This window comes from Fulmarus glacialis, unplaced genomic scaffold (genome assembly GCF_000690835.1).
Source record: "Fulmarus glacialis isolate BGI_N327 unplaced genomic scaffold, ASM69083v1 scaffold6956, whole genome shotgun sequence".
Lineage (NCBI taxonomy): Eukaryota > Metazoa > Chordata > Aves > Procellariiformes > Procellariidae > Fulmarus > Fulmarus glacialis.
Window position 1 is genome coordinate 78,786 of NW_009217408.1, and position 12,149 is coordinate 90,934.

Here is a 12,149-nt window from a genome sequence, read left to right on the forward strand (position 1 = left end):
ATATTAGGGATGTCAGGACACTTACGTTTAAATCCAGACAGGCATCTTCAATTCACATACGACTCCTGTAAGTCTCTGTAAGTCTCTGTAGCAGAGACTTACAGCTCCTCAGCTTCCTTGCGTGATTAGGTATCCACTATGCATACGCAGTATGGACTGAATTTGATATAATTTATTTGATGTATTTTTGTGGCCTGACTGTGCAATAGATTTGTATGTGACTGAGTAAAGCACAGCACAGTTTTTGCCTGCCACCTGCAGCTAAGGAGACTTGCGAGAGAGACTACATTTCAGGGATGCCCTGTTGCATCAACCTATCAGTGAACCTGCTACTTTAGATGCACTCAGGAAAGAAAAGGAAGGCAAATAGCTCATAAAATATACCCTGGTCTTTCTCTAGACAGTGTCTCAGAGGGATGCTGTCCAGGAGAGTCAGGTAATTAAAGGTCACAGTGGGTTTGCAAGGCAGTGGTGCATAGAGGAAAGAGTCTTTATTGACATACTGACAGAAATCAGATGCTGCTGCTGATCCTCATGTCCATGCAAGATATTTACAATTCCTTTCACATTGCTTCAACGACTAACTATTTTTTGAGATCTAATGCGAAGAGGTATAGATCTGTACTATTTTGTTTATAATATACTATATACAAAGCAATGGCTGTGTGCAAGAGCTGGGAAGAGGTGATCTGCGGCACCACTACTTCCTTGCATGCAAAGTTGCTGAAATCATTGTCACAGTGAGAGTTTGTGTTTAGCCCGGTTGCAGTTGACCCCTTTGATCCCCTTTTGCCTTTTGGGATGGCAAAAACAAGCACAAGTAAAGCTTTGATGTTTGCAACTGTCTAAACCCTAAGTGCTTTCCCAGATGCTCCACTGTTAAATAAAGTGCAGATCAGTTCCAGGTGCATGTGCAGACTCATCCCTGAAGCGGACTGTATTAAGTCCTTGTTGCTGATAGTCTCCTCCTTTTGCAGCAATGCTGCGATTGCTGTAACCTGGGCCTGCGATTAAGGAGTGAGGGGAAAACCTGTGAGTCCAACATAAATCTGGGCTACCCCTGCAGTCATGTGATGCTGTCCTGCTGTGAAGGGGGAGATCACTTTATCCATCCAGAAATAAAAAGGCATCCTGAACCTTTGCCAACAGTGACACCTGAGAAGGGTAAGTGTCCATTTATGATTTGAAGATGTTGCAGATAAGGTCTCTGTCTCACACAGTCGTATGGGGAGGTGCTGGAAGGATTAATGCTACAGGAGCACAGTGGCCTTCCCTCTCAGATCAAATATAGACTCCCTTGTTCTTAAAACAGTTTTGAAAAAGAAAAGAATACGTAGGTGTTTCTGATCCTCAAAACATTCCTTCTTTATTAGTTTGGGTTTTTGTTTCCCCGCCCTCTCCCCGGGTCACATAGTACAGTGACCTGCCGCTAGCCCTTGGTAAGAAGCAAAGGTGAAGTTGGTCTTGTCTTTTAGCAGAAGCAATCCTGAAAGATTCTGCAGAAAGCGAATTATGAGTTTTTCCAGACAAAGTAGTCCCATGGATTATGATACCAATGAAATGTCCTGGAAATAGATTTCCTATTGTACTGCTGAACATCACAGCAGCTTTCTCACGGCACGCTCTGGAGAAGCCCTAGAGCACTGCAAGTTTGTTTTAACTCTTTCAGCATATGAACATAGTGATGCTGAAGAGCTAAGTCAAACCCCTGCAGCCAAAGAGGCATGACAAAGGGAGCATGACAAATCTGGAGCTGGGACAGCTACGCTTCCTCCCTCAGCCCTAGGTCACGCTCCTTCCAGCATGTAGCCACTTGTCATGCATGAGTTGCATGGTAACCTCCTGCATATGCTAGGGATCAATTTTTGTCCATTCTCTTCTCATGAACTAAATGTGTATTTTCTCTCGCCAACACGTAAGGGTTTATTTTGACCTAGCTGAGACCCCACTGAGCAAGGTGGTTTGCATATATGTGTTTAAGAAAAGCTGACTGAGAAACTCGCTGAACAATTAATTCTAGCGTTGCAGAAAGTCTTGTCAAACTTGGTCAGGAAATGAAAAAGGTAGTGCTTTTGCCAGTGTTTAAAAGCAATAGGTAGGATAGCCATGTCACTATTAAGTGGGTCCCAGAATGTTTGTAATGCTAGCTACAGAAGTAGCCAATAAATTAATAATGGTGTTGAAGAGAGTTTCCAAACCAACTGGATAGCTTTCTCCTGAAATGAGAAATTCAGTGTGGTTCTTCAGTGGGGCCAATTTCAGATGGGGCTTCAGTGTGATAATTAGTTCAAATTCGTTCAAATAACAGTAGCAATGGTGTTAGTGCTCAGTGTGAAAGGTGAGCTTGTGCCCTCCCAGGGTCACCTTCTTTGTCAGTGGCTCCTGTAAAATGTCTGTCCCTCCAGTCTTACGGAAGGAGGTAGTGGACCTTCAGCACAACAGTCTGATCTTCAGGATGGGTTCATTTGCTCTTGTCCTTGGAGTAAATGTTTTGGGTAGATTTGACTGTATGTGGAGTTTGTGTGAGCAAAAGCTCCATACTGTACAGTCCTAATGCCAAAACACCTGTTAGAGAACCCACTCGTGTTGTTCTGTTGTAGTTTCAGAGACAGAAGATCACAATGAAGCTTTGTCCATCAGTAATGAAGCTGAACTGTCAAATAACCTGCCTGGAGATGACCTAGATGAATGTCTTATCTATGGTGGGGAACTCTGTCAGCATTTGTGTATAAACACTGTGGGGTCCTACAAGTGTTCGTGTTTTCCAGAATTCACTTTGCAAGAGGATGGAACCAGCTGCTCTCCAGGTGAGAAAATGGGCAGAAAACACCATGAATGATGGTGTCTTCGTGCCACCTGCATTGATCTACCAATCTTTTCTTTAGTTTCTCGGTAGTTTCTGTTAGGTTTTTTATGGATGCTGATTGCATTAACATTTTCTGTGGAAATTGGACAAGTTAATAACGTAAAGAAAAACAACCATTTAGAAAACTTAATTATGCCTCATTTTTGTATATCGGTGGTGTGAGATCAGGGTGGTATTTAATATGTTCAAATCAAGACTGTTTTCATTTTTCAGAAGAGGATTTGTGAAGACTATTAATGAAATACCTTTTCTTCTGAGAGTAATTTTTTATTTCACCGTTAGCTTTCCTTTAGATAAACTTTACTCAGTTCAGACAGACAGCATTGCTTCCTGAACTTTGATTTTTATTTCAAATCATTAACATCTTTCAGTGAGACAAAATCTAAATATATCTAGTGTGGTGGAAGTCTTGAAAAGAAAGTCTATTGTGTTGTAATTGTTTTGATGTCTGGAGTTCTCCAATGGCAAGGTTTCAAATCAGATAACCCGAAAAGTTGAAACCTTATATTAGTTACAAGTGCTTTAACTTGTATTTATTTAACAAGAAAAATAAGTGTTGCCATCCAATGACAAAATTCCTTAGACTTCAAATACTTTCTGCCCAAGCCAAAAAATGAGCATTAATTTTGTCATTCTTCTCAACATGATGTTACAGCGCTTACATCAATAATGTGTTTGACAATGTTTCTGTGGCAGCTGTCTGCTCTGTTGTTTATATTAAAATTCTGGGGAAGGAGCTGAATCCAAAAAAGGTAAAGAAAATGGTTCTTGTTTTAGCACTGCAAAATTTGGCTTGATCGCTCACCTGGAGCATATACGTGTTTTTGTTTTGCTTTGCTTCTCCCATTACTAACTCCATTGAAGTGCAGATTTGGGTTAATACATCTTGTATCTGGGTAGTCAGTATTCCTGGCAGATTTGCAAGACTGCAGTGCTTGTGGCTGTGCCAAGAGGTGTAGAGGGATTTAGAGAGCTCAGCTGAGGTAGAGGATTGCGACGAGTGTAGGGGACTGTGAGTTGTGAGACATCTGAGACACGTAGGAAGAGTGAGGCGGGGAAGGGCTGCTACTGTCATTGAGGAGTCCTGGGTCAAATTAAAGGTTGGGCGAGGGAGGTGGCAGGGCAGGGCACCTCTCTTACTGCGCTTGGCTAAACTGTATGTGCTCTACCTGGCAACGTGGCACAGTGGCCTTTTATTTTTCATTATTCCTCTGTGTATGTGCACATCTCTGTCATGTGGTCTGTGCATGGAGACCCACACCAGACAGTTTTAAATCTCATACTGTTGGTAGTTTTTACTCCTGTGATTAGATGTAATGCTTTTGTATTTGTTCCTGTCCCAGTACATTTCCTGCTCATGGCTTGATTGTGAATGTTTTTGTATTCAACTTTTGTTTTTTAAAACGTGTCACACTTTTTCCTGAATCTTGGAAGAAGTGGTGTTCTTGCAGTGGCTCTGTGAGGCAAGGAGAAAGCATACATTGATGAAACTTTGAAAACTTCTACTCACTTTTCTGCTCTCTTTCTGGGGAAATCATTCAGGATATGCCACAAGCAGATGACTTCTGTTTGCCTCTGTGCATAGCCCATTGTATGTCTGCAATTTCTTTTTTTTTTTTTTTTTTAATGAAATCGCTCTTCCCATACCCCAAACCTATATTGCAATCGCACTTAGTCATTTAATGTTGTCATTGTTTGGTGACTCACACTTTGCTCCAGGTGACACTTGAACTCAAATCAATACGAACAGGACACATCCCTCTTAAGGAAGAATTTAGCCTTATAGATTTAGGCTTCCGTTTTGATGATATCGATAAACTGGATTACTCTTACTGATGTAACAGAGCTTTTTTTTTTTTTTAACTATTCTGATACCTTTAACATTACTGTTTATTGAAAATCTTAATGACAGATAGCAGCTGTCATGTTTTCCACTTGGCTGTGTAAAAGTCATTCCAGAGTATCCTATGCTTGTAAAGGTGAGCATCTGCTTTTCATCTATGTTGAAATAGGATGTACAGAGTAAGTTTAAAGACTTGTTTTGGGTTCGGCTTTTTTTTTCATCATACACCAAATGAAAGACAGCCACTGTCTTTACAATATAGCAGCATTTAAAAAAAATAAAACTAACACTTTCTGTTTGATTCATTAGGTGTTGCAATATTTTACTCTACAGAAGTTATTTTTAGCCAAGCTCCCTCATCTGTATCCATGACATTTGTGAGCGTCTCCATTAGCATGCAGCACTCTCTCTGTGCGTGCTGTCGGACAGTTGTTCATATCAAACAGATGGCAGCTTCCAAAGCTGACTATTCCCCTCCATGCATAGACAGTTGTCCAGGTCACCAAAATGTTTCCTCCTACAAGCCATGATGGAGTGGGATGAATGGGACCGGGACCCTTGCCATGGGGTGCCTGGTGGAGATGATGTTGTCCCTGATCTTTCTCTGCCTCCCTTGCCTTACAGATCCTGACAGAGGACAGGTGACAAGGCTGGAAGCAGAAGCCACCGTCCCTCCGGCAGCCTCTCTTTCTCAGCCTCTTCTCATCATGTCTGTACAAGAAGAGCAGGATAAGTGTAAAGGTATGTTGGAGGTGTAAACTGCAGATGCAGACGAGTGAGGAATGCTTAGAGAGCCGGAATAAAATTCCACACATCCCTTCACCAATCTGATTTCAACGCACATCCTTAATTTGTTACCTGTGGCATAAGGCTGAGGAATTGTCAGGGGAAACCTGAGGAAGTAATTTGATGCTATACTCTGATTTCAGGGTTATTACACACCTGCTATTTAGTTTAAGGTAAGCCGTGCAGCTGTGCAGCATAATGTGAACAATACAGGTAGGAGTGGCACAGGTGTGTTTCTGTGTAATAGGAGGATTGTAAGTAGTGATTAGGGCTGCCTGGACAGATTGTTTACAAACTGCATCCCCATTGCCTAAACTGGGATTATATTTGGATAACCTGGAGGTTTGTAACTTCAGCTGATCTGTGTTGTGAATGCTAATGTATTTTGTAATTTTGCTTTGTACAGATAATGGCCCCTGCAAGCACATCTGCAATATTGTGGAGGGAAATGTTGTATGCTCTTGTTTGTCTGGATATACTATCATGGCTGATGGGATTTCTTGTGAAGGTAAGTGGTTCAGGTTCACTACAGAGACATGGTTAAAACACTTTTATATTGATCTCATACCCCTACTTGTTTCTCTAAGGGTTCCTTATTTTCTGTATTGTGAATTGCAAGCGGCAGTACAGGCAGACCGTTTGGCAGAAGGAATACCAGACCTGCTTCACAGATAACTCCTGAGGCACATCTATCCAGTGTGCCTGTTACCTGGGGACTTCAGGTGAAGGCAAGCTTGGATTTGTGCTCATTTCCTCTAACATTCCAGGCTTTTTTTCAGCCTTCTTGGTTTCTCTTCCCAGTACTGTTCCTCCCCAGGGTCTGTCTACACAGCTATGGACACACAGCTTTTCCTCCTGAGAATGGGAGCAGCTAGCAGGACGTGTGCATGTTTGCTGTCCTGAGGAACCCTCTCAGAGCTACAGCTCTGCTCTGTCACCTGTTTTGTTTATTTTTATTTCTGCTTGCCTTGAAAACCTGAATTCAATGAGGCTTCACTGCTACGAAGAATGTGCCATTGTGAGCTGGTCCAGCTCCATGTGTTTCACTTGACACTGAAGCTCAGGCCTGCACAGTGATGAACAATGAATTCCAAAGCTGCATCGTGATTGTTCACATTATATAAATTTTAAATGGACATGTTTTGGGTAGTGACAAAGGATATGTTTGCCCAGGAAAGATTTGGGGTCAGAAGCAATGCCCTGATGTACCTTAATTATAAATCTGTAAGTATGGGAGCAATAACAGCCAGCAGTGAAACGCAAGTAGAAGCTTCTGATGCTCAGAATTGCTCACAAGTGATCCACATTCCTCTTAATCTCAGATCTTACTGAATAACAAATCATTTTCATGAAATTCCAGATAGTCTGTGAAGAAAATAGGAATTTAATATCACCAGATAAAATATTCACTGTGCATTGCTTACTCAAGTGTGGTGGAAGCTAATTTGATTAATTAATGTCAGAATCAGAAGGGGCATTTCAAGGCAATCATTTTCCTACAGCAGGTGAAAAAATTCAGAAATGTCTGTGGAAGTAGTGAGTTTAAATTGTAGCAAGGGACACTTATAATCTATACTAAAGCAAGTGTTTGATGGTAAGGGTCGTGGTGCACTGGAACAGGTTTCCTGCAAAGAGTGTGCGTTGCATCTGTGTGACTGCCTGTTTTTAAGAATGGCTCTTTCTGGAATGACAAAAGTGTAGGGGTGCAAGCAAGGACTAGATGATCTCTGAGGGTTTATTCCAGCCCTATTTTCAGTGTAACACTGTATATATTATAGCATGGTGCTGATGCGGTAGCTCCAACACACTTCATTTAGACATCTCCAGCGTGAAAGAAGTGTTGTTTCATTTCAGAAATTGTTCTAATAGAATTCTGTTTTTCCCTTTTGGTTGCAACATGTTGATATAGATTTGGATGAGTGCCTCACAGGTGCTCACGCTTGTTCCAGAGGACAATTATGTGTGAACACATTGGGATCATTCTACTGTGTCAACCACAGAGTGATCTGTGCAGAGGGCTTTATACTCAACAGGCATAGAAAATGTGTTGGTAAGATGATAGGTATAAGCCGTTCACCACAGCATCATAATTCTTCATGCTCTGCAATGCATTTAAACCATTTGTGCTAAAAGGCTCTCTGGCCATCTTTGCATATGACATTTCAATATGAGTTAGTAAAAACACATGTGCACCATTTGCTCAGCCACTTAACATCATGAGTTGTATGCTATTTGGCTTTTTCCCTAGCAATACATTCTCAGGACACATATAACTTTGCTCAAAAGTCATAAAAGTTCATAGGTATGATGACCACAGCAGTACTGATGAGTATTAAACTGGACTAAGAAAACATAGCAGTTGATCTCTCTGAACAGTGTCAATACTGCCAAATCCTCAGACATCATGAAACAACGAAACTTCATAAATACAGCTCAAGAAATCTGCCTAAGTCCAGGCAGTGGAAAAGATCCATTCCAAAGTGATGGAATTTAAAAATTCAGATTAGTCTTTTGTTGATTCTGGCACAAATTTCGAAGAATCATAATTCTGCTGTATCATCCCTGCTATTTAAGTTCGTATAAGAAACCAATCTATTTTTGCAAGTGTATTTATGAGGATTTAATTTGCTTCAAAAAGCTAAGGCCTGAGCTTATGAAATAGTTTCTGTTTGGGGTACTTTTCTAGAGGCTGGTTTAGGAGGCACCTGAGCTGCAGCAGTGTTGTGTGGTAACGCCTGGAAGAACCTGGAGACCTCTAGTCATTAATGAAAGCAGCAGTGCCTGTGACTATAATGTCATGTGTGAATACATTCGCCTTCTTCCACCCCTGTCCTTCTCCCTACATTTATAACGTTTTTCTGACCATCACAGCTTTGGTTTTGTCCCTATCTTTTAAAGCACTATGATCTCATCTTATTAATAAGCATCATATGGCATGGGGGCATGAGCAGGAAAGTTTATACAGTGTCATAGTTTAGAGCAGAAATGTGATTTACTGTCTTCTGGGTTTTCCGTAAATTATCAAAATTGGATTTTTTTTTTTTTAATTATTATTTATTTTGAAATCAGAGATACTGGTAAGCATGGAAAACTAATGAAATTATTTAGTTTAAATTAAACGACTGAGAGAACACCACTGGAAGGAAGGATGCCTTTACAGAGAAAATATCAGATTGTGAGATGGAAGATGGTATTTGTAGTTGGCCACAGTCTGCATGGTGTGTTTCATGGCTTTCACAGAGCCTGCTGCATGTACCACACTTCTGAATATAAGGTCTGGTAAGTGAACAGCTGAAGGAACTGCCTCACTTTGCTTTCTGCTTCTGAAAATCTTGCCATTTAATCCCCTGATGTTTTTCCTGGGCTATGCAGTAGGGATATGTCTATGCTTTTCTACATCTCCCAGGACTGCTTTGAAACTAAATTAATGCATGTTTGTCAGCAGCTTTGGCAGAAGGTACTATAGAAGATGCCAAGTGCTTCTTTTTATTCATTTTCTTCCTCTCCTGTCCTCTACCCCATGACATTATAACAGAGTTTTATTGTGACTGATACAAGATAAACCTCAGGCATCACTAGTAAAATGAAAGACACAACTCTCATTTGTAAAGCTAAAAGATCCTCTTCTCCCTCAGTAAATAACAAACCTCTGTACTTCTCTAATGCAAGTCAGGTTTTTACAGGTATCCTTGTAAATAATCTAGAAAACTTTGAAGTTTCTCTTTCTTTTTTTATAGATATACCCTGTGTTCTCCTTACTTCTACACAGCTCTGCTCTGTTTGTGGTGCCTGGAGAACATTTGCTGTATTTAATATTTTTCCTACTTTTCTAGTCAAAGGGGAAAGCCACAAGCATACTGTGGTTTCTGTTTTGTTCAACTGCCTCATTGCAGCCCTATTTGCCTAAGGTATCCTTTTCCAGCTTAACTGCTTTTGTGCTCCATCTTGAGCTATCTCAAACACCATGAGGAAAGCTTTGGTAATTTGTTTGCAAATTATTGTTGTTTTAATGATGTTACTCTTTGCATATTTTAGGGACAGGAGGACAATCTTTGCACAGCAACAGAACAGCTGATAACCTTTTATCTGTTGAATTTCCTTTAGTCAAACAGTGGAAGATTATAATTCCAGGTGCATTCAAGAGCAGATATCCAGAATTCCTGAAAGCCAACCGTGCACAATGAAGAGTCACCAGCTGTTTAAATAGCTTGCACACACCAGCTTTGTGTAACTTTGTGAACAGACATTAAATGTCTTTAGGCTTGAAAGCTTCATGTTCTCCAGAGATAAGAGCCAGGTTGGATGTTTTTAATGTGGATTACTTTTCCTGGTGACTTTCAGGCAAAGTCATTACCACCACCCACACGCACACTGACAGGAGACTACTTTGCTACTTTCTTTGCTACTCCCATCTAAATTTTCCCTCCTGCCAGAGTGAGCAGTAAGTGGTCATTTTATTGCTGAACCATAGGGACTGTGCGTGAGCACAGGATGGGTGGTTGCAAAATAACAACGGGTCTAAATAAAACAGATGCATTCCATAAAACAAACTGAGCTGAAGTAATTTGAAGAGAAAAAAAATCATGAGAAACTACAGATGCAAGACAAAAAAGTCTGCATTTCACATTTTTATAAAAAGTGCCAAAAAATTAATTTTTAATGTCAAAGTATGTATTGAAAAAAATAGCACTAGGTAAATGTTGATATTCCTTTGCAAAAATGTCAGCTTCTTAGATGCAACAAATATGCTCAGGCATCATGTATATGTTGCTGTTTTCAACAACAATTCTAGGGAAAAAATGAGACATTACATGATTACATTTCATTCTGGTTTTTACTGACATAAAGTGAGGAATGTTATTGCCACACACATAGACCTAGTAGATTTCTCAAAAATTAACTGTGTCTTGTTTTTAATATATTACTGAATTATTTTTCCTTTTATTTCTGGTTTTTTATAAGTATAATCTTGCCCTACCTCACAGTCTTAATCGTGTTGGATGAAGACTACAGCTGGTCCAGTGTCGGGAATTAACTTTGTTTCAAACTGGAAACATAACTCATATTTTTCCTAGTGCTCTGTCAAGCATCCTACTGACTTGTTGAGTTGGTTTCCAGTACTGAAGAGAGGGCGCTCTTGATTTGAAGGATAATCAACAGGGAGGAAAAAAAGAGAGAGAGAGATTGTCCTAGTTTATAAAAATGTATTCAGTACTCACTCCCCTCTACCTTGTGCCATAATGGTAGAGCAAATTGATACTACCTACAGCCTGGGCTGAACAGAGCTACCACAGGCACTTGTGTACTGCCCCAGCACAAACTGGGACCTATTCCCAAAGATGCCTTTTCCCACCCTCACGCTCATGCTAAGGGACACTGTTTTGCGATAGGCATTGATAGTGAGAGCAACAACATGGACAGACGGGAACTCATGAGAAAGATGCTGCAAGTCTTCTGAGATCTCATTTTGTGGCATGACCATTTAGGAATTTGTTTAGAAAAATGGACCAAAAAAGGCATTGTTAAATAACAATGAAAAGGGAACTTGGGTGGGCTGGCAACTGGCCTGATTTCAGAGATGGAGATTCATGCCCTAACATTGGATAGGACAGAGCAGAGCTTTGCATACTGCATGGCTCATAGTTTAAGCCTTGCATCTCAGCCCAGGTCACAATCATTAGGCTTTAGGGATCGCCAGTGTATCACTTGTGCACAAAACTTTCGTTGAAAGAAAAAATTCTGCATGTAATCTTCCAGTTTCCATAATTTTAATTTCCTCAAATGTGTTCTGGCCAGTTCTACTTATTTTCTCAAGTACTCAGAAATTTGAAAATTGAATCAAAAAATATAGACAAAACATGAAATTATATTAGATCGTTTTTTCTCTGTGAAATCTTAACCTTCTTTTTACCTGTTTACACCTGCTAATCAGGTGGAATACTTCCTACCTTATTTGGGTAGTATTTCAGACAATGTGGCTCTTTTGTCATCATGCTGAACTGACTTAAGTTCATATGGTGCAGTGTAGTGCTGACAATTTGTTTATATGAGAAGGCTTTTTGTGGTTTGCAAGAAAAGATAATCTCAGATCTGTTGTATAGCCAGTAGAAAGTCTTGCACTGGTTTGGATGCTGTTAAGTGGCTATCCATAGCCATTTTTCTCTAAAATAAAAAAAAAATTCTCAAATTTATTTAAGAACTAAGTCTAGTTAGGTGGGAGAGCTCTACCACAGCAGCTAATATTCTTCTCCCAGCACGTGAGGATTTTTTTTCCAGTTTTCGGTGTGGTTTTATTTTTTTCCCAAGACCACTTACGAGAATATTGCTACTTACTCTTCATTCTAATGTGTAGAAACTGGGAAGCTGCACAAGCATTAGGAGGACATAACCCTGTAAAAACTTTGGGGTAGGCAAGTACCTGCCACTCAGTGGAAGTACAGAAACATCGAGTGGGACAGGCAGAAAGACATCCAGCTGATGGTAGTGACCTTGCTGTGAATTAATCAGCTGGCTTTGGAAAGCAAGTACACAGCATGTGAAGAATAGCAATGGCAAACAAAAAGAAAATACAAAAAAATGAGAAGTGAAATGGCACCAAGCTAACCTACTGGTCTTACAAAACTCGGTGCGCATCACCAGTTAGCTGACTTCAGC

General features: G+C 40.3%; 1 protein-coding gene across 1 annotated transcript in view; it reads left to right on the plus strand.

The window, feature by feature from the left end:
• FBLN2 (fibulin 2) overlaps positions 1-12,149 on the plus strand; it is a 95,758-nt gene that overhangs the window by 67,410 nt on the left and 16,199 nt on the right. Inside the window, exons 5-8 of the mRNA XM_009579650.1 lie at positions 978-1,164; positions 2,601-2,807; positions 5,334-5,450; positions 5,902-6,003. Coding sequence (XP_009577945.1) covers positions 978-1,164; positions 2,601-2,807; positions 5,334-5,450; positions 5,902-6,003 — 613 coding nt within the window. The remainder of the gene's footprint in view (positions 1-977; positions 1,165-2,600; positions 2,808-5,333; positions 5,451-5,901; positions 6,004-12,149) is intronic.